This window comes from Elgaria multicarinata, chromosome 5 (genome assembly GCF_023053635.1).
Source record: "Elgaria multicarinata webbii isolate HBS135686 ecotype San Diego chromosome 5, rElgMul1.1.pri, whole genome shotgun sequence".
NCBI lineage: Eukaryota > Metazoa > Chordata > Lepidosauria > Squamata > Anguidae > Elgaria > Elgaria multicarinata.
The window spans coordinates 119358050-119381253 of NC_086175.1; the positions used below are offsets into that span (position 1 = coordinate 119358050).

The window sequence follows — 23204 nt, forward strand, 5'->3', positions numbered from 1 at the left end:
ATTACTAGCAACAACTGCACTGTGAATGACCACTGTTAATAATATTGTACATTTGGTGAGGTCACTATCAGTACTTTCTATATTTAATTTCCGTTTGACCTCACTATTTACAATTCTTCCTCCTCTGACCCCCCAAAATGTACAACATATAAACCTGAGACTCTCTGTAATATCCCATGCATCTGATGGAATGAGCTATAGTCCACAAAACTCTGTCCCAGAATAAATTTGTTAGTTTTCATGCTGGAGCAGGCCTCTTTGCTGCTTTTATTTATTTATTTATTACATTTTTATACCGCCCAATAGCTGAAGCTCTCTGGGAGGTTCTGGGCAGTCTCTGCTTTTTATTGTGCTTTTGCCACAATAGACTAAAGTGAGTACCCTCTAGAAATGTTTTGGTTACCTTGGTACATAATTTTTATTTTATTTTATTGTTTATTTTATTTATTTATTTATTTATTACATTTATATACCGCCCCACAGCCGAAGCTCTCTCGGCGGTTTACAACAATTAAAAATAGTAAACATTAAAAGTATACAAAAATTAAAAAAACATAAAAACAGTATAAAAACAACAGTATCCATTTAATGCAGAATACATGCACCCCGTTCATAATTCAGTAGACATTTAAGTTCCTTGGAGGTTCGGTCTCAGCAGCACAGTAAGGCCAGATCTACACCTTGTATCAAATCATTGCGATCCCTCCTGCACATTTATACCTCATAGGCCACACAATGACATTTGTTGCAGGAAATAATGTTATAAAAGCAGGATATGGAATGTGGATTGTGCCCCTACACTTCAATATTGCTAGAAAGCACTAGTGTAGATCTAGTCTAAATTGTGTAAGGTCACTTGCTGAAAGCACATTGAAACCATCATACACTTACCTCTGGCCAGAGAGGGGCTCCATTTTTCAGCCAACGATAGGTAGGCCTTGGCTTTCCCATAGCTTTACATTCCCATTGAAGCTGCTCCCCACTGTCTAACTGGGTATCGTTCAACCTCTCCGTCCAATGCGGGTATGCTGCCAATAACAACAATAACAACAAAAGGTGATGATTAATACTAGTGAACTTTGAGCTGACAATATCAAGGTTCATTCAGGTGAGCAAATATCCCTGGTGATAAAGAGGCAGAAATGGCATTTTTAAACATCTTGCAAGCAATGAGCTGGGAATGAAGACAGTTTCGGCCTACTTCAGCCAATCAGGAGTGGAACGGTAGAATTGCGTAACAAACTGTCATTTATTTATTTATTGGATTGATATACCACCCAATTGACAAATGCCTTTGGAATAGTTTACAATCCCCAAACACACAAATGAACGTGAAATATCAGCCAATATTTATTTATTTATTTAAAATATTTATATCCCGCCCTATATCACTAAGATCTCAGGGCGGCGTACAGATAAAAACGTACAGTATAAAACAAGATACACAGTTAAAAACAAATTAAACCATGATCCAAGTTAAAACGATATATAATTTAAAAGCAATAGATGCAGTTAAAACAGCTAAAACAATGTGCCAGTGAGTTTAACCATCAAAGGCTTTGTTAAAAACCCATGTTTTTACTTGGCGTTGAAATGAAATCAATGTTGGCACCAATCGGGCCTCCAAGGGGAGGGCATTCCACAGTCGGGGTGCCACCACAGATATAGCTGATTAAAATCATGGAAAAGATTAGATATTACAAATAAAATAGGATGTATTAAGAAAAAGACAAATTGTCTTGAGTTTGACCTGATACAGATGTGGGTGGGTCTCTTTAGATGCCCTCAGGTGACAACAGTCTGGCTAATTGGAGAGCAATTTATTTATTTGTGACATTTATATCCTGGCTTTTACTGCAAGGAGCCCAAGGTGGTATACACGATCCACCTGCATATGTACAATTTTATCCTCACAATAACGCTGTGAAATAGATTTGCCCAAAGTCACCCAATGAGTTTCATGGCTGAGTGGGGACTAGAACCCAGGTCTCCCCAATCTCAGACGAACACTCTAACCACTACACCCCACTGCATCTCAATGGCATTACCACATGGCTGGGCTTGGATGCCCTTAACCCTGCTGTGGATTTTAGGCCATGAACAGAGCTCTCCACTGACATCTCAGTTTTCTACACCCTGGATATAAGAAGGGTCCTGCTGAATCAGTCCACTGGCTTATCCAATCCATCATATTTCTCACTTTGGCCAAACAGATTCCTAGGTGAAGCCCAAAAGCAGGACAGAAGGGCTCTCTCATGGCTGTTCCCCTGCAGTTAGTATTCAGAGGCAAACTGGTGGTCATTTTATTTAATATGCACCAGAAGTGTTATGTCCCAACCAGCTCAAAACAGCCTCTGGGGTCCACTCCATTCACAAAGCATTATCTACATTATTTTATTTTATTACTTTCTATACTGGCCAATAGCTGAAGCTCCCTGGGCAGTTCTCAATAAGTAAAACCATGAAATACAAGACAATAAAATAAAATACTATTTAAATGTTTAAAAGTTTAAAACTACAGTATAAAAAATTAAAATAGTAGCCCAAGAGGACCTAACAGTAGTGCAAGATTGAAAATGCAGTACCATATAGGGTGACCAACTGTCAGGATTTCCCCGGATTTGTCCTGGTTTTTGTTCTTTCCATGGTGTCAGGGGGGATTTTCTATAATTTTCAATAATGTCCTGGAATGACACACCTTCCCCTTTAAGGCTGCCATTAGCATGGCAGGAGGGAATGACATGCTTTCTTGAGGCACATCATTCCCCCATCCTGAGCTCCAATTGAGGTCTCAAAGGGGAAAATGGGTCATTCATGGACATTATAGAAAAGGCCCCAATTGGAGTGGGTGGTGGTGGTGCAGAATGAAATCCTTTCCCCTCCTCCACTCCAATCGGGTTCTTTAAGGTGGCGGGGGAATAACGTACTTTCTGCAGGACTCAGAAAGCTGCTTCCCCACACGCACACTAGGTGTCCTCTTTTTTGGTTTCCCAAATATGGTCACCCTAGTACCATACTTAAAAGGGAAACTGAAAAACTGAAATGCCTGGGGGGTGGGGGGGGAAAGGTCTTCACCTGGCACTGAAAAGAGCAGTGTAGACACCATGTGAGCCGCTCTAGAAAGCTCTTTCCACAGCTGGGGTGCCACAGCAGAAAAGGCCCAACACATTTCCACCAACCTCACTTCCTTTGGAGCGGGCTGCCAGAGAAGGATTGCTGAAGATGATCTTAGGCAGGGCTACTCAGAGAAATCTGGGGGCCCAGGGCAATGGAATTGGGGGGGGGGGCTGTCACACACACAGAGAACTTGTATGCCCCCCACCCCCACTGTGCCAGAGCCTGGGTCAAATTGCCCCCTTTGCAGGCCTGTTCTCAGGGTCCAAGCAGATGTATATGGGAGAAGAAGATCCTTCAGGTCAACTGGAACGCTCTCCTGCAGCTACATAGAGTTCCCTGCCAATCAGCGTAGCTCTGAAAGCCATTCTCCTAACCAACATAAGGTTTTCACAGTGACAGCTGATGCTGTAGCCAAGCCTTCCCCAAACTGGCCCCTTCCAGCAATACAATTCCCTGCAGGATCTATGTGGAGAGCTTAACCAGTGCGTAGACAGCAGTTTCAATAAACAGTCTCTTAAGACTGACGGTAAAGGTAAAAAAGAAAACAATAACAGATTTTATTCTAAGTAAAAAAAATACATACGTAATCATCTAGGGTACTGGACAAACAGAAAACAAACTTCATTATAAAGTGAGGAGGTAAGAGATAAGAAACGGAATAGCAAAGCAGAGCAGATTGGAAAGGGAGTGGTCAAGATATAGGAGCACAAGAAAGGGCAGAACCAATTAAGTCAATAAAGACAAATTAAAGGAAGGTTAATGAAGTTAACCCCTTCCAAACAACCAATATGCATCAGTGCTCATTTCCAACATTCCCAAGATTCCTGACCATTGAATATTCTGTCTTGGGATGATGGAAGTTGAAAGGCCAAAACATCTGGCTGGGAAAGGATGATATAGGCAGTAGGCCTTTAAAAATTATCCTACAGATGTGAAATCCCAAGGGGGAGGAGGAAAGAAGCCTTCTTAAATTAATAAAGCTTAATTCATTAATCCGAAACGCTGAAGTGGAAAGCTTTTAAATCTCTTCTGTATGGCATCGCAGAGTATCAGGTGTCAATGGCCTTGACATCTAGGAATGCAGAATAATATATCTGGCAGGGCTGGCTAGTAATTGAGAGTTAGCACAGTGAAGGATTTATTTTGGACAGAATAAAATCAATAAGGCACTTTAATAACAGCCCCTGTGCTGGGCTGAATTTAAAAATAAATCTTGTAATCTATTTGGTATTTGACCAGTCGCCAAATCGGAGTTGCGAGAAGTTGCAAGTAGGGCATGACAGATTTGCCCGTCACATTGGTTACGAAGAATATAAAGCAAGTTATTATCTAGGCTGCAACTCTGTACACACTGAGATGTGAGCAATCCCCATTGAACTCAGTGGGGTGGCCTTCTGCACAGATGCACGTAGGGCTCATCTACACCAAGCAGGATATTCCACTATGGAAGCGGTATATAAAAGGCAGGAGCCACACTGCTGCTTTATAGTGGTATTGAAGTGCACTGACAACTGTTGGGGCCCATTGACACATACCATACACCACTTTCATGCCACTTTCATTGTGCTACATCCTGCTTGGTGTGGCGCCTGCCTTTTATATACTGTTTTCATACTGCTTTCATAGTGGAATATCCTGCTTGGTGTAGATGAGCCCATAAATGCACATAGATGAGAGCCAGTATGGTGTAGTGGCTAAAGTGTCGGACTGGGAGTCAGGAGATCCGGGTTCTAGTCTCCACTCGGCCATGGAAACCCACTGGGTGCCTTTGGGCCAGTCACAGACTCTCAGCCCAACCCACTTCACAGGGTTGTTGTTGGGAGGATAAAATGGAGAGGAGGATTATATACGCTGCCTTGGGTTCCTTGGAGGAAAAAAGGCGGGATATAAATGCAATAATACATACATTCATAGGACTATGCTTTTAGTTTTCCATGTGAATATTTCCAGACAAGCACTGGCCAGCAACAGGAACACATACTTTGAAGGTTGAGATTATACATGAGTATCCAAGAAAGCTTGATATTTTTTTAAAACAACAACAAAGAACTAGCAAACCATCCTGAATTTAAAACAATGATAATAATAACAACAGATGACAACGAAAGAAGTGACCATGACATGTGGAAACTCTGGGTTGCAAGTGTCATTTTAGAAGAGGGTGTTTCCCTTTATTCTCCTCTGTGGATAAAATATTGATCACATTAATTAAACCTGGATGAACTTGCATGTGAACTGTAAAGCAAAAAGAATACTTTGTTTTTAGATAACACCGCCACATGTTGCAGCAAGCAAAATCCACTAAGGTGGCAATAACAACAACAACAATTTATTGTAGTCAACAAAAGTTACATTCAAAAAGACTGAGCGTACAGTAAGCTATTAAAAAGACAAGTAGTCATAGAGGATCTAATAGAAATGGCCAATGATCTTCTGAACCCCATTTTACAATATTTTCCTGGTCACCCAACTGAATTCTTAATGTCCCTATTACTTTGGAACTCAGACTAAGGGCCTTGCTAGACCTACCTGAAAATCCAGTGGTGAGGAGGGGCCAGTCTGCACTAGAAGTAGCATGGGCTGTCGCTCCTTTCCACACGTCAGATGCGACGGGGTAAAGGAAAGCCCTGTCATGTCCGCCATTTTGTTTAAGCCTTAAAGGGCCCGGGTGCACAGGAGCGCACCAGCGACGAAAACAGGCAGGGTTGGGTTTTTTTTTTTTAAAAAAAGGGTTCCCCGCTCCCCCCTGCCCTGATTTCCCCACCCTGGCCACGATTCCCCCCCACGATCTCCGGTTCCCCCCCGCGATCCCCGCTTTTCCCCCTCACGATCCCCGCTTCCCCATCCCCACTTTCCCCCCATGATCCCTGCTTCCCCCCTACAATCCCCGCTTCCCCCCTGCGATCTCCCCACCCCGATCTCTCCCCCTGCCCTGATGGGCCCAGCGCTCCTGTGGAACACTGCACCCTCTCTGCGGCTTTTCCCGGCTACTCGCGAGTAATTGCTGTAGCCAGGAAAAGCGGTGGACCTGTCTACATACCCGCAGTCTTGGGCTCAGCCCGAGACCATTGGAAATACCAGGCCACAAGCGGTGCCAGTTATCCTGGGCCAAGGGAGGGTTACCCTTGCCTGAGCATGGATCCCCTGTGCATCATCTGGATGCACAGGGGCGGGCCTGGAGCTTACACCAGGCTAACCCATCGTTTAGCAAGGCCCTAAGGTGAGAGTGGAAAAAAGAGAAAGATGATAATGCTATCTGGTAAAGTTGGCTGGGGAATCCTGGGAATTGTAGGCCTTTCTCATATCTAAACATGAACAGGGTTGTGTCCAAAGCCATACTTTGAGTAGCTCCACAGAAATCAATGACACTGACTTTAGTTATGAGTAACTTACATCCCACTGATTTCAATGGGTCCATTCTAAGCATGACCCAGTCTGGAACCAACCTGCTGCTTATACTCTCTGAAATCAGAAGGATAAAATGGCATACTAATCCATCAGTACAAAATGTAGTACTAACAATCAAATTACTATTCAGTTTCACAAAAGAGTTTATTAGGAATATTAATAATGAAGTGAAGATGGAAGAAGAAGCATGTGTCCTCTTTCCAATGGTTTCTCCAAACATTAGACTTCTGGAAAATGATAGTAATGGTATGTAGTCTACTACTGCATTTAGCTCTTATCCAACCCCTTAAAGCATTCAGTTCTGGGTAATGAATTAGAGAGGACAGTTTGTTGTGAATAATCTTAAAAAGGTGGGACATAGGAGAGGCCTTCTCTGTTGTGGCACCCCGGTTGTGAAATACCCTCCAACATTGTTGGAGGCCTGACTGGTGCCGACACTGGCTTCATTTGGCGCCAAGTTAAAAAATAGCTTTTTATCAAAGCCTTTGAGAGCTAAATTCTCCATGTTTGCACATAGTTTTAATTGTTTCCATTCGTGTGTTTTTTAAAAAAATTCTACCGTTTTTAATTTGTTACCATTTTAATACGTTTTTAGCTGTGTATATAATTTATTGTTTTACATTGTTCTGATTTTATCTGAGATCCTAATGATATAGGGTGGGATACAAATGTTTTAATAAATAAAATAAATAACTAAATAAACAAATCCATTGAAGATTATTTGTAATGTTCCTATCAATTTTCAAAATGTAATTCAAATAATTGGGGTCAAAAAGTCAAATTGGGATGATAAACATGCAATTCTCAGAAAAAAAATAATAAGAGGCAAATAATCAAAAGGCAAAAGGATTCTTACAGCAGAGAGATTGTTAACATTATTATTGCAAATTAAAAAAATAAATAAATTATTTTATATGTGCCTTACAAAAAAGTAGCTCAAGCAAAGACTGTTTTGTGATAAATGGGTATCATTCTCCATTTATGAGAAAGCACAAATTAATGAGACAAACCAAGTCAGCCAATTGTTCCCTTTAATTAGACATATTTGAGGACATTAGGCTTGCACTGATAAGATGTTCAGGTCTGGAATGTTTTGTTGGCATGTAATTACTGAAATGCTATTAGGATTATTTGAAGAAGAAAAAAACCCTTCCCCTCCCCAAAAAAACCCCTATAAAAGGATTTTGAGCCCTTCTGTTGAACACAGAGAAAACACAACTGTTTCCTATCTGTGTGAACTCTCTCTTACACCACTACCATATCATGGTATAGACATAGAATCATAGAATAGTAGAGTTGGAAGTTGCCTATAAGGCCATCAAGTCCAACCCCCTGCTCAGTGCAGGGATCCACTTTAAAGCATCCCTGACAGATGGTTGTCCAGCTGCATCTTGAAGGTCTCTAGCGTGGAAGAGCCCATGACCTCCCTAGGTAACTGGTTCCATTGTCATACTACTCTAACAGTCAGGAAGTTTTTCCCAATGTCCCAAATCCATGCATGCTCACACATATTCTGCCACCACTGACACCTAGGACAGTCTTCCCCATGGCCAGTAGCTGGGGATGATGGGAGTTATAGTCAAACATATTTGGAAGAAAGCACCAGGTTGTGGAAGGCTGATATTAGAAATTCGGTGCAAAACAAAACTGCAGAAAAGGCAACCAAACTGATCAAAGGGGCAGGAACAACTCCCCTTTGAGAAAAGGCTACAATGTTTGGTGCTATTTGGTTTAGAAGAAAGGTGCTAGAGGTGCATAACACTGCAGATAGTGTGGAAGAAGTGGAGAGAGAGAGAGAGATGTTTTTCTTCCACTTTCATAAAATAGAATTTGGGGTGTGAGATTCATTGGGCTGAATGGTGTGAGATTCAGAACAGACAAAAGGTGCATAAGTTAACCTATGGAATTTGCTGTCACAAGATGTAGTGATGGCCACCAACTTGGACAGGTTTAAAGAAGGGTGAGACCAATTCATGGAGGCTAAGGGCATGTCTACACCAGCCCTATATCCTGGGATCATCCTGGGATCGTTCCTGTGCATCCAAATGCCACACAGGGGATCCTGGGAGCAGGCGGGGATGATCCTTCATTTTCCTGGGATAACCCTTAGGTGTAGAAACGGCCTAAGGCTATCTCTCAATGGCAACTAGCCACGGTGGTTATATGCCACCTCCAGAATCAGGGGCAGCATACTTGTTGAACTCATGTCCTGACTTAGGGATGTACGAGAAATTCATTTCAGTTCACTTTTGATCAGGATTTACCCAGTTTGCACCTTCCAGAACAAACACAGACTCCAACACCATCTAAGGTTCAATGTGATTTTTGGACTAAAAAGGAAAATGTTCAACAGCATCCATCCATATGGGAAAAAATGTGCATGAATAAATGCACACTTTTGAAAAATGTGCACCAATATGTTTAATCAATGTAAGAGGAATGTGTGCATTGCAAGGATGTGCACAACCAATGAGTACATTTGGAAAAATATGCACAGAAGTACGCATGGATTTTCATGCAAAACCCCCTCAAAGCTTGCAATCAGATATGGACTCGAATCAGAACAAGCTTGGGATGGAATTTGGAGAACTTCAGCAAGCTCACGTTTCCTGGGAGAGACGTGTCACTGTAGAAATAGGATGCTGGACTAGATAGTCCTGTGGCCTGATAAAGCAGTGCTCTTTTTTATGTCCTAACAATTCAAGGTAGTGGTGATAAAAGGTGTGCACAGTTTAGACGGATCCAACAAGACTGGTCAGCCCCATGCATGTATTACCCAGATGAATTTTAAACCAAGAATTTTAAGATGTCTTGATTGTTTTTTTAAAAAATATTGTATTGGTTTTATATGCTCTTTTAATTAATTTTATGTATTTGATTTATATCGTATTGTTGTACTAATGTTGTTCCCTGCCTCGATCTAAAGGGAGAGGCGGGTAAGAAATAATTACATTATTATTATTATTATTATTATTATTATTATTATTATTATTAGTAGTAGTAGTAGTATGTGTGTCCTCAAACGTTCCCCAGAATCCTCTGAAATATTCAGCTGTTCCTGAGCAGAAAGGTCCATGTGGAAATGGTTTTCTGAAGGCAGGACCAATATCAAAGGTATAGATGGCCGGGCACCTGCTGGTGGACCACACCCCACTCCACTGGCAAGAGCTCAACTTGCTCCTCCTCTTTGCCATGGCAACCTGCTTGTTCACCTGCCTCTCATTCTGGCCCAGACAATGGTGGTGGTGAAAAGGAGCGGCAGGAGATGCCACTGCCAGCTTGCTCACTGGTTCATTACCTGCCAAGCAAGCAAGAAGTAGCAACCATGTGAAACAGGACGAGGAGCAACAGGAACTGGTGGCAATAGGGGTAAGAAGATAGAGGGTCCTGCATTGTGGGCATCTTGCCCAAAGGCCCTCGAAACCTAGCACCGGCAGTGCCTGAAGGTAGAAAGTTTGAAAAACCCTGTCCTAGGCCAGGAAATCAACCAGATTCTGAACAACAACAACAACAACCACAAATCACAGGTGGCCAAAATGTAGTGGGAGGAAAAGTTGCACCTCTTCAAAACAGAAAGCCGGGCAAGCATTGTGGGTCTAGCGAAATCAAACACGAAGTGGGTTTTTTTTTTTTTTGTCACTTGCAGGGCTGAATGTCAAGCCAAGTGGCTGAGACAGATGCAGTGATCGCATCCAAAGTGTCAGCTGTATCCGGCAATCATGGTACATCTGGTTGTCAGCATTAGGTAAGATGGGAATCAAATCAGCCTGTGATTGCATGAGAGCCGACAGGCTGCCTCCGTGCATTCTGGGCTTTCCCCAAAGCATCCACGGTGAACTGGATCAAATTCAACTGACACTCTGAGCATGATTAAGGAAGACAGAAAAACTAGTACCTAAGGATGAATGCAAATTGGAGCATTCCCCAGAACGACAGGCTCCATCCCATAAGCCAGGCGGAAGCTGTGCAAGGGACCTCTCGGTAAAAGATGGTGGTTTTTTTACAAATCAGTGAACCCACAGCAAGGAGAATTTGTAGTGTCCATGTCAGGCTTTTAACCAAGACTTGTTCCCCGGCTAAAAAGCCATGATTTTCAGGAAAGCCAAGCAAGGGCACCCAAAGCATTGATAAGTGTCATCTCTACTTCGCCATTGATCTTATATATTAGCATGGTGAGGAGAAATGTAAATTAGAGGTGGAATGAGCATGTACAGCAGGCACACTCATAGAACTGAGCATCCCTGGTCTGTTTACAGGAAGCCAAAATGAGGCTGGCGCAATCCCCATCTCCCTCTTCTGCCCCTTTAGCATTCTGCCTGGTTCTGCCTGAAACCCAGAGCAGACTCACTGACCCACTGATTTCGGAGCCACCAACCTCCACTGGTGATTGAACATTCACATGCTAACCAGTCCTCGATACAGCACAGTTCTCAGATGACTGAAATGGGCTCCGTGCAAGGCCGTCGAGGAACATCTTGCTTTATTGCAGGCAGCACAATGTGATATCCGCACGGCCTCTTGGATCATGCACTGTTTCATCCCCCCCGCCCCCCGAGTATGCATATTGCAGTCCCAAGCAACTAGCGGGGTTGCTGTCTAATTTAGCCGGCCTTGTTAAACGCTGCCAGCAAAGTTCCTGAATCCCCCACGCAGAGAAGAGTTATTTTGTTGCCCAGCAATCCTGTTCTCAAGCTTGTATATGGATCAGCCCAGTGGAGGCTAGTGGCTCCGATGCCTGTGGTGCCAGAAATCCACTCTGGGTTTCAGTCAGAACCAGTCAGCACTCTAAAGGAGCTAACCAAGGTGCTGGATAGCTCCTGCCAAAGGAGGTGAGGTGAGTGGCTTCCAGGAAGAGGGCCTTTTCTGCTGTGGCCCCCCCAGCTGTGGAATGAGCTCCCTAGAGAGGTTCACCTGGCACTTACGATGTACTCCTTTAAACCCCAGGTGAACACCTTCTTATTTCCCTAGTATTTTAGCATTTTAGCATCTTAACCTTTTAGCTTTGCTGTGTTCAATCTGCATTTTAAATCCATGCTTAAAATTTGCATTTTAAAACTCTGCGTTGCTGCTCGGTTTTATTCTGGTTGTACTTTTATATTGTGATTTTAAGCTTCCATATTTTATATTGTATGCTGCATCTTGCAGTTTTAATTTTTGTGAACCGCCCAGAAAGCCTCGGCTATTGGGCAATAGAGACCTAGGATGAAATAAATGAATAAATAAACCCCAAATAAGGTCAGCCCTTGGATAGCTCCATTAGAGTTCTGACCAGCTCTGGCTGAAGTCTGGAGCGGCTTCACCACCCCACTGACATTGGAGCCATCGGTCTTCACTGGATCAGGCTGTACCACATGTCCCACTCTGTCCTATTGTGGGTAAGAGGCATCTTCACTGGTCTCCTGGGTCTGACCACCCTGCAGTTCTCTCCTTTTGCAAGAATCAGATAGCAGCATCCAGGCTGAATTCCCATCGGACATCCTTTAGGTTCAGAAGATGCAGTTGGGTCAAATCCAGCCAGGCGCAGCTCTGAAATGCTAGTACCTGCTTTCTCTGTTCCTCTCTCTTTAAAGCTATTTACGGTGCAATCACGTACAGGTTTACTCAGAACTAAACTTCCCACAATTGTAATCATCTTCCAAAGCACTGCATTGTATCTCGTGCACAAGGCAGGTGCAATCGGAGGGGACATAGGCCACGACCTTCGGTGGCAGTGCCCCAACTGGGAAAGGGAGCTCACTTGGGCCCCTTCTACTTTCCTATGCTCTGCCAGGCTTTAAACCTGTTCTAATTTCATCTAGTCCTGGTTTTGCTGACCTGCTTTGCTTTGACTTTGATTGCTCTTTAATTGCATTAGTATTTTATCATTGTAAAGGGCTTTTGGGGTTCTTTTTAGTGCTAAAAGGCAGTATTGAATTGTTTTATAAATGAATGTAAAAGTTTTTTTTTTAAAAAAAATCAACCCAACTGCATTCAATTGAATTTATTCCCATTGATTTGCATCAATCTGTGGCTGGGAATATGTGCAAAAAATCATGACCATAAATAGCACAATTTGCATAAAAATGAAGATATAAAGGAACATGGACGCCTGCAATTTTGTGCAAATTGCGCACTTTATGGATGCAAATGGGTGCAAATCATGATTTCTGTAAATATTCCCAGTCGTGAATTTGTGCAAGTTCAGATTTGCGCAAATCCTGATTTGCACAAAAACCACCCAAGCAGGAAAATGTGAGCTTGCCCGACTTGGCATGCATGAGTTGAGCCAGCTGAGGGATCTGTGAGCTGGTGTTTGGGGGGCTGAGCTGGCAAAAGCTTACCCAGCTCCACCTCCAAACCAGATTCCTCTGACATCCCTATTCTTAGGAAAGCAAGCGTAGGATTATCGCCTTAGTGACAAAGTGTTTCTATCTGGACATGCTCATTTGCAGCCAGGAGAGAACACTGGTTAGTTTTGCCCTTTGCAAGAGATAAACTTCTCCACGTACTGTATATTTGCAGCTGTCCTCGGAAGACATTCCTTCCGCGGGAGTTTTCGGCCTTGCATTCGTAGGTCCCGGCGTCTTCCAGCTGCACATTCGGAATCTCGAGCACTGCTTGGGACTTCCGCAGGCGGGCTTTGCTCGGATTGGGGCCATTAACTTTCCTCCACGAGATGGTTGGAACGGGGCTGAAATATTTAGTGAAGTCATGATTAGCGCCTTCCTTCCATTAAGAATATAGATCCCGTTACCTGCTAATTTAAGTGCTTAATCGTCTAAGCAGCAATAAAGTGTAATCACAATTAAGGCTCATGAACTGCTTGATATATTTCACTTTCAACTGAGGGTATTTAATAAGTGCCATTGCTGTCATGGATGCTTCCTGACTATAGGAAAGAAAGTTAAGTCATCCCAGCAATTAAGCTACGGGATTTAAACTGAATGTGCTACCTTTCAGGGGCTCAAAGAAATAGCATCACGGAACTTCAGCAAAAATGTAATGCAAACATTTACTTCTATAACTATATTGTGCTTTCACCAGGCTTAACCTTTGAGCAAAGTCACTACGGAGCAGAGGCTGTCCATTCTGGTCTTATGAGTGCTAAGGCTTGTTAGTACTCTAACACTTGTTAGTGCTACAGTGACTTTTGTAGAAGTTTGATTTTCACTGGGAAATTTGCCATTTTGTGGAGGCCAGAATGGCAAACGTATAGTATCCATACTTTTGTGCACTTTCCCCCATCTGTGGCTGTTTCAGGGTGGAATCTTCGGGGCAGACTGAAATGGATGCTCCCAATTCGCTACCTTATCCCAGATGGTGAATTGTTGGTGGCCATTTTGATTCCATTTTGTGGATCATGATTCAATCCATAGTTTTGAGGGAATAGACTGAGGTGGGTTAAGGGGCTTCTTGCCCTTGTCTCTTCTTCTACATTTTTTTTAAAAAAAACTTTTTAAAGAGCAGTAGAGCTTTAACTGCCACTATGCTTTCTTCCCAGAAGCACTCTGGGAAGGAAGAATAATTATAGCAAGAGCTTTGCTGTTGCCGCTCTGCCACTGAAGCCACCAGCAAAGGAAGTGGCTTTAAAGAGAATTTTAAAAAAGAAAAAAATATATAAAAAATGAAAAGGTAAGAACCTTACAGCATAAGTACATTGATTTGTTAGAGCAATTGGCAAATTTTATGATTTCAGAGTTGGTTCTCACAGCTGCATTCACACACCATGAATGCTGGTGCTTTTTTAAAAAAATTCCCTACTAACAGACAATGCACAGTAGTTGCTTTGCACAGCTCTGCATGGTCTGCATTTCCCCAACTGATAAGGGTGCTCGTTCCTTAGTTTCAAGAGTGGAAGGCCTTGGTAAAAAAAAAAGGAGGGGGGGACAGCCTGAGGCCTAATCTACACCAAGCAGGATATGGGACTATGAAAGCAGTATGAAAGTGGCACATGGTATGTGTAAATGGGCCCCAACAGTTGTCAGTGCACTTCAATACCACTGACAACTGTTGGGTTCACAACTGTTCACAAATCATCAAACATGTTCTTGCGTTCATCTCGTTCCCAAGTCCAAGTTCGATTTGCTCAAATTACTTAATTTGCAAAAATGACCTAATTTGCACAAATTTCCCTAGTTGACTGTATTAGTCCCACTTAAGTCGATGGAAGAAATTTGCACAAATTTGGGGAGATTTGCACAAATCTCCCATTCAATCGTTGCTTGATTTTCTTAAAGTTTCCTGTTCATGCAGAGCGAGCAATGTTCACAAACGCAAACTGGAAATGAGCACGAGGCTAGCGGTGGGACGATGTTTGGTGAATTTTAGCAAACTCAGACATCACACCTTTGGCCATTCCTAAGAACATTCATATATGGGTTGTGCATGTAAATCTATTCGATGTAGGTACACATTAAATAGTCAATTGTTGGACTTATACTGAAAAACAGGCCTGAGAAATCAGCTTATAAACATTGGCTTCTATGAGAGTGTAAGCCATGTTGGAACTTTCTAGTCCCACGCGGATGTCCTGGGATGTCAAGGTTGGGGCAGGTGTATCACCATACACTTAGGCTGGATCAGGGAAAGATATTAGGCAATGTGACCCTCTATGTGAAGGGTAAGAGCCATAGCTCATGGTTGAGCACATGCTTTACATAGAGAAGGACTAATCCAGTAGAGCCTGGTAGATCTGATTTAGTTGGGGCTGTGAATCCATTGTGGGTTTCAGTCAGAACTCTAAAGAAGCTCTCCAAGGTGCTGAACCTATTTTTGGGGGGCGGTTGATGGTGATGGTAGGGTTAGCACCTTTTAGAGTTCTGGCTGATTCTGGTTGAAATCCAGAATGGATTCACAGCCCTACCAAAATCGGTCCAATCCATGGCATCCTCATTCATAAAAGGATCAGGTAACTGATGATGAGAAGAGCAGAAGACAATGCTGGCTATATGGACAATGCTGGCTATATGTTGAACATGTACACGGCAGCTTCATATATTTCAGACAAAATAAAGACTCTCTTCCATCTAGTTCAGGAGTTACAAAAGTTTCTAAGCAATTTTGGTATAGCAAACTTTGAATAGATTTAACCAGACTTTTATCTTGTTTTAATTGTATGCTGCATCAACTTTACTGCTATCAATTACAGCTGGAGAGATGCTGAAAGATTTTTTTTTTAATGTCATTGCCTAGGCCATTAACAAGTCTCTTTCAAAATTTTACTTTTTCCCCTTCTCTGATGATGAGGTAATAAGCCAATTTTTCAAGGAGAGTAAAATACTTTGGCTGTAAAGTTTTAATGATTTCAAAGGAAATTGCTCCCAAATTGCAAATCGCTATTCAAAGGCAAGTTGTAACTTGCTTTAATGAATCTTATTTTCCTTGCCGAAGTCACCAGTCACATGGATTTTATATCCAACATGAATATATATGGAGATATGTATATGCAGATATTTCTCCTCTGTGACTTTGATAAAAAAATAAATAGAAGGATGATGAAAAACCAAGAATACTGTGATAAAACTTTCTTGGGGAAAAAAGAGCACATATTTTTACGTAGGCGGGGTTTTTTTTAGTCTAAAACAGAGTCTCTAGAAATACTAGAGAAGCTGATACACCTTATTTACTCTTGGTTTCCTCTTGGAAAATTACATGTAACGTTGTTGAAAGATACAGGAGAAGAACATATTCTCTTAAAATACATGTGAAAACCACTTGGGAAATTTACAGAGTAATCCTACCTCTAGTGGTCAGGAACTCCAAAATGGGAGGCTCTGAGGAATCCAAAACCCTGCTAGGCTCATGCTGGGCAGACAAAAGTTAGGGAGGACTCTACCACACTAGAGGCCTTCAAGAGGCAGCTGGACAACCATCTGTCAGGGATGCTTTAGGGTGGATTCCTACATTGAGCAGGGGGTTGGACTCGATGGCCTTATAGGCCCCTTCCAACTGTACTGTTCTATGTTTCTATGAGGAGCAGCATTTTTGTTCTTTGTCTTAACCAGCGTACCTCCTTTCCCTTGTCTCTGATGTTAGAGTTTGGCTATCAGAGAAGGGCTGATAGCCAAACTGCCCCAAGTTATTTTTCTGCCGGAGGTGAAGAACAAGATGGTACCCACTTCCATTCCATGTATGAAACCTGACTGGACTGATAGTTGCATCTTCCTTCAACACTGGCGATGGGACAGCATTCTTCATCTCATCTCAAGGTAATTAGGCCCATTTAGGGGGCAAAGGAAGGCTGCTTGGCAAACAGCTCTTTCCTCCTTGTTGCTGCCTGCCAGCCTCTGCTGCCTGAAGTGACCACCTCGCTCTGCTTAATGGTAGGGCCGGCTCTGGGCCTTGCACATTTCCAAGGCATCTGGGAGCAGTTTTTGTCGTCAGAGGCGGAGATCCAGCATTGCCTATGGCCCCTGGGATTGCAGAGTCAATTAACTTAATTTAAATTCTTTTCAGTGTTCACACCTCTTCTTTCCCTTTTTGGGGAAGGATAAGTCCATGACAGGTAACGCTGCCATCCCAGCTAAACCACTTTGATCACGGAGAAAGTGGGAACTCCTTCTGTTCTGTCATGGTTTCCTCAGCCAAGTCCAGTAAAAACAGTAAAGAATCTTGTTGCACTTGACTAAGATATTTATTATGACACAAGCTTTCATGGACTGGAGTCCATGTCATCAGATTCATTAAGTGTTATGCTGAATCACACACACACACACACACACACACACAGAGAGAGAGAGAGAGAGAGTGAGAGTTGTGTGTATGTCTGTATGTAAACACTGAAATCAGAAGGATGTAAAGTACAGAAAATATCGACAGTGATAATTAAAGGTTTTCTATACCCTTTGAATCCTCCAGAAGAACAGCCTTTGCATTCTTATCCTGCTTTTGATTTCCCATGGACAGGATGCTGGATGAGATGGACCTTTGGTCTGATCCAGCACAGCTCTTCTTATGTTCGGAAGAGTCCTGCTGGATCAGAGCAAAATCTAGACATTTTGGATTACAACTCCCAACATTCCTGACCATTGGGTATGTTGGCTCAGGTTGATGGGAGTTGAAGTCCAAAACATCCGGAGGGCACCAGGCTGAGCTAGGCTGAGCTAGCCTTTTGAATTATTTTGAGGGTGCTAATGTTTTAATGTTTTTAATGGCTGGATTAACATGTTGTGTGTGTTCTTGTTTTGAAAAATAGGTAAATTGTTTTATCTTACATTAGTTGTATAACACCTCGGTGGCCTAGCTGTAATACATAAATAAAACTGTGGATGTAACTGTTGTTTATTCAAATGTCAACTCTCTCTCTCTCTCTCTCTCTCTCTCACACACACACACACACACACACACACACACACACACTTTGAATGTTTTTCAACGACATTCTCATCCTTCAAATGTGTGGAAAGTAAGATTTTCATCTTCCAGAAAGTATGGTTGAATTATATGGGTTACTTAAGGACCATCTCCCTCCCTTCCTCTCTGTTTCCTCAGACCTTCTTTCTGTCCCATCTATCACCCAGATGAGCTTGACAAAGACACAAGACTCTAGTGCTTTCCATGATGGCACTCATACTCTTCCTATGAAATCCGTTGGACTGCCAAATGGCCTTTTGCCAACAGGCAAGGATATTTTGATTACTCCTGGCTGATGATGCAGACATTGTTCTGAGCTGCATATCCTGTTTCGTGGAGATTATCTGTTCTATTTTAAGGTGCTGATTTAATGGTACAGTGCATTGTGATGACAATTTTATAATGATTTTCATTCTGAGTGTTGCTTCAGATGCCGTTTGTGATAGGTCATGCAACCAATAAATGCCACAATAAATAAAAATTAATAATTTGGGCTGTCACACAATTTAAGGAATCTTAAGTGATTAATCTGGTGAGTTTTAGTTGATTAATAAATCAATTAATTTTGCACATGGGTGCAAAACTATAGTCCTGAAGCAAGGAGCAGACTTCCTTTATCCTCAGTTGATGGATGTGTGTGTTGTCGGAGGGATCATCTTAGAGAAGGCATTCACTCCTATTTAAGAAAAAAGGGGGAATGCCTCTTTTTAAGATGGTGCCTTATCCATGTGTTATCACTCCCTCTAATAGTGAACTCAGGTGGTTAAGCTCCAAATTGGCCACTGAGAAATATGAAGGAGGTCTCAACACACTTGGGTGGAATCCTGAGTTTTGCAGAAGTACAACCCCCCTTTTTTAAAAAAAACACCACCTAGGGGTCATCCCCAAACACCCTGGCCCAGCCCCAGCCCAATGAGGACAGAGCATGCTAAGTGGTGATGGAAGATAGAATGTCAGATGAAGAAGAAAAATGGGCAATAGGATGTGAAGGAGAAGACTGGAATGATCTGGTTGATAGTAATAGCTATCTGGAATCCTGAACAGCAGCAAGTGTGATAGGAGAGATGTTACACTGCATTTATATTACTTTTTTTTTTTACAGCTTTCATTTGTACAATTACTTTTTCCACTGCTGCCTGATCAACCACACACACCTTTTTACCTGATGAAACTTTTTTTATTATTGGTTAACCTATTAAGAATAAATTACTGGATGTAGACCATCGATTACTACAGATATACTCTCTGTACACAAGGCTTTGTTTTCTGGGCCTTTTTTTCTTCTTCCAGGATTTCTGTCCCTCAAGCTATCAAATCGCCTGACCTGAGTTTGACAGACACATATGGCGTTTCTTCCAGTTTAGTTTTTAATTCCAGGGGCCTGCGGTGATTGGCAGTTCCAAATAAACACTATTAATAAATCATTAATCTGTAACTAAAAGCCCTGGCTCTTCTAAGGGACGCTTGCCAGTTACCTACCACAGAAAGTCTCTCCGGAATATTTGTCATTCTCAAAGTTACAATGGAACAGAAGCCGCATGAAACAGCCTGAGCCAAAATCACGAGGAAAGCAAAATTATAGAGCCCTAGAGCAAATGACGTTTGGAAATTAGTAATAGCTGGCATTTGTTTATTTTTGCTGAAAATGCTGAACAATAAAGACTTTCTGTTCGTTAATGATTGCCTGGTGAAAGGCGACAATAGAAACATTGTAAATGCTAATTTGCGGGGTGGGGTGGGAAGGAGGAGGGAAGTAGGATGAGATGAAAACCTACGACAAAAGGGTATTTCATGCATGTTTACCTCCCGCCTCAGCCTCCAGGAGTCACATGCCGCCTGAAATGTCATCCATCACATTATTACAGAATGAAGTCAAAAGCAGTTTCGGTGTAGCTTGTGGTCCCTGATTGTGTACTGATGGCTGGAAAGGCAAGATAAGGGCCGCAAGACCTAAACCATCTGCCTCTTTCACTATTGCTTTGAGTTACTCTCCGCTGCTTAACAACAGAGGCTGTGAACTTAGGGTTGAGATAATGACGGTGTTAGCTGTCAGCCTTTCTTACCCCTTTTGTGATAGGTGTGACAAAACTCAAGACAAAGAGGTTTTTTCTCAGAGTCTTGGTGAGAAAACACCCAAAAATCCTCCTCCTTGCTTGTGAGGCCTTAGCTAGGCCAGCCTTTATCCCGGGGCAAACCCCGGGATCATCCCTGTGTGTCCAGATGATGCACAGGGGATCCTGGGATCAGGGAGAGATCATCCCTCCCTGGCCCTGGGATAAAGCCCTACACTTTGGGCCTGCTTTTTCTGTGGTCCCGGGCTGAGGTGTGGCTCGTTGCCACAGCTTGAGCCAGCTCCGCGCGAGGAAGCTGCGTCCATTGGTGGTAGGGTGGAGGGAGCGGGGGAAATCAATTTTTAAAAAAACACTCACAGCTAGTCACTTGAGCACTCCTTTCTCTTTAAAAATAAAAAATGGCGGGTGCAACGCCTCTCTTCCGGAGGTCGCTGCACCTGACGTGTAAACGAGGGTGAGATCTCTCATTAATCGCAACACGAGATCACCCCTCCTCCATCCAGGATTATCCTGTAGGTCTAGCTAAGACTTGAGTCAGCCTTAACCTGTTGACTCTTGGTTTCACTCATGAGTTGCATTCACTTACTCAGTGAGGATGTCGACATCTTTCCCCTCCTAATCTGCTGATATCTGCAGCTGAAAATGTTTATCGCCAGCTCCCCGCACCCCCTGGACTCACCCATCCCTGAGCTTGCTTGAATCATCATGTGGCAAGTCCAGCAAGCTTGCGGTTTTCTGTTTTATGTGTTTGTGTGTGTATGTTAGGGTGACCATATGAAAAGGAGGACAGGGCTCCTGTATCTTTAACAGTTGCATAGAAAAGAGAATTTCAGCAGGTGTCATTTGTGTGCATGTCACACCTGGTGAAATTTCCATTTCATCACAACAGCTAAAGCTGCAGGAGCTATACTGCAGCTATACTGTTACCAGATTTAAAAGAGGGCAGGGCATCTGCAGCTTTAAGTGTTGTGATGAAGAGGAAATTTCACCAGGTTCCCCATATATACAAATGACACCTGCTGAAATTTCCTTTTCAATGCAACTGTTAAAGATACCCTATCCTCCTTTTCATATGGTCACCCTGGTGTATGTGCACGCACATGGAAATTTCAATTTATGAAAATCACAATTTGTGCAAAATCGCTGCTGTAAATAGAGCAAATTGTATAAAATTACAAGCATAAGTGGCCTCATTGGTTGCACATATTAAAAAAGGTGGAAAAGTTCCTGGGTTTCAGGAACTGATTCGCTGGGATCCATTGAGTCAAAAGTGAACAGGATTTCCCCATGACAGCCATCCCTACTTACTGATTTCTGCAGGAGAAGCTGCTCTTAACAGGGAAAGAACATGCCATTCTGTCCTGCCCCGCCCCCTGCCCATGGCATGAAATTGATTCATACAGAACATGCCTCTACCTTAAAATCATTATATTTTTTGAATCAAACTTTAATTTAAACCTAAAGTCTCTCTCCCTCTCTCTCTCTCTCTCTCTCTCACACACAGAGACATTTCTTTAGCAAATTACTAGAAATTATTATATTAGAAAGGACTGTGAGCTTTTCTACATGAGGCATTTAGTGCGTGTTCATCATTTGCTATTCATGGTTGGTTATGGGTTACTTAGATTATGTTGTGACCCTCCAGTTCCCCTTCTGTCTTTTAATGACACTTGCAATGAGTTCTTTTTAAAACCAGTGAAAATGCAGCATTATTTGTGAAAGTGTAGGAAAACTGTTCCGCTTGTGTAATTCTGTTATTCCATTATACCACAGTGCCACCTAGAGGTTATGTAGCAGAAAAACATGAAAGGAAACACTTTTCATATAGTGCTCTGATTCCAATTCTGCGATACAGCATAGAGCAGATTAACAGCTTGGTTTAGAAAAGCTTTATGTAGTGTGCGTGTGGGTGTACAATTGCATCAGAAAGTATGATTAATACTCCTTTACATAATTAATACAATTTATGTATTATATCAATTTTGCTTTTGAATGTTGATGCAAATGTACTTCTGTTATAACAGGAATTCAGAAAAGGGCCTCCTCTGATGAACTTAATTTTTGGGCGAGTTCATATGGTAGTTCTGCTCCAAATTGTTTAGAGCTTTAAAGGTAAGTTCTGGCACCTTGAATTGGGCTCAGCAACAAATAATCAGACAATGAAGCTCCTTCAGAACTAATGTAATATGGGTCCATCTTTTGTAATCTCATCTGCCAGGAGGTGATTGTTATACCTATCTGTTGCAGAGGATTTGCACTGCGTAGATACATTTTATTTTATTATTATTATTTATCTTTATCTGTATTGATTTATTTACTCATTCCATTTATCAGTCAGCCACTAACAATAGTTCTCATGTGAGGTACATCCACAAGGCACTGACCAGATCGGCTGTGTTTCATCACTGTCCTATGTGAATGATGAACACATCTTGCAACACAACCCCGTGCTTCCTTGCAATTGCTTATTGCAGAAATAATTTGGTAGCATTAGTCAAGATGTCTTTCAGGGAACCCTGTTAACCATTACTGGTCTTCTCATTAACAGCCTCTGATAAGTTTCCAAGGAAACTCAAGTTTTCCCGGAATCCAATTTGTAAACCAGTGGACTAGGAGAGAACTATCACATTCCAGGGCATCTGACCTATGCATTCATATCATACATTTAGAATACTTTCCCTTATTATCATTATCATTATATAGGAAAATGAGCAATAGCAAAATTAAAAAGGAGGAATAAAGCAGCAAGCATAACATTCAGCGGATGTTTACAAAGTCCTGGGGGATTTTTTTTTTTTAAACACATCTTTGGCAACAAACGGACATAAGATCAACCTGATCGAATGCCTTTCTCGACATGAACCTATTCAAACGCTATGTTCAACCTCTAAAGTCCTCCTCTGTGTGCCTACTCTGAAGGAAGCTTGGAGGACGGCAACAAGAGAGAGGGCCTTCTCTGTGGTGGCCCCCCAACTGTGGAACAATCTCCTTGATGAGGCCCACTTGGAGCCGACATTGTTATCTTTTCAGCGCCAGGTCAAGACTTCTCTCTTCTCCAAGGCATTTAGCAATATGTAATGGGCCTGGGTCTGTTTTTTAGGCTCATAGTTAGTTGTTATAGTGGTTTTAAATGTATGTGTATATTGTATGTTTTTGTGTTTTTAAATTTTATATATTGTTTTTAAGTGCTTTTTATCTTATGTAAACTGCCCAGTGAGCTTTGGCTATGGGGCGGTATACAAATGCATTAAAGACTACTAAGACTACTACTACTAC

General features: G+C 42.2%; 1 protein-coding gene across 1 annotated transcript in view; it reads right to left on the bottom strand.

Annotated features, from left to right (window-relative positions):
* CNTN5 (contactin 5) overlaps window positions 1-23204 on the bottom strand; it is a 447440-nt gene that overhangs the window by 146918 nt on the left and 277318 nt on the right. Inside the window, exons 8-9 of the mRNA XM_063127114.1 lie at window positions 13014-13195; window positions 892-1028 (exon numbers count right to left, since the gene is read on the bottom strand). Coding sequence (XP_062983184.1) covers window positions 892-1028; window positions 13014-13195 — 319 coding nt within the window. The remainder of the gene's footprint in view (window positions 1-891; window positions 1029-13013; window positions 13196-23204) is intronic.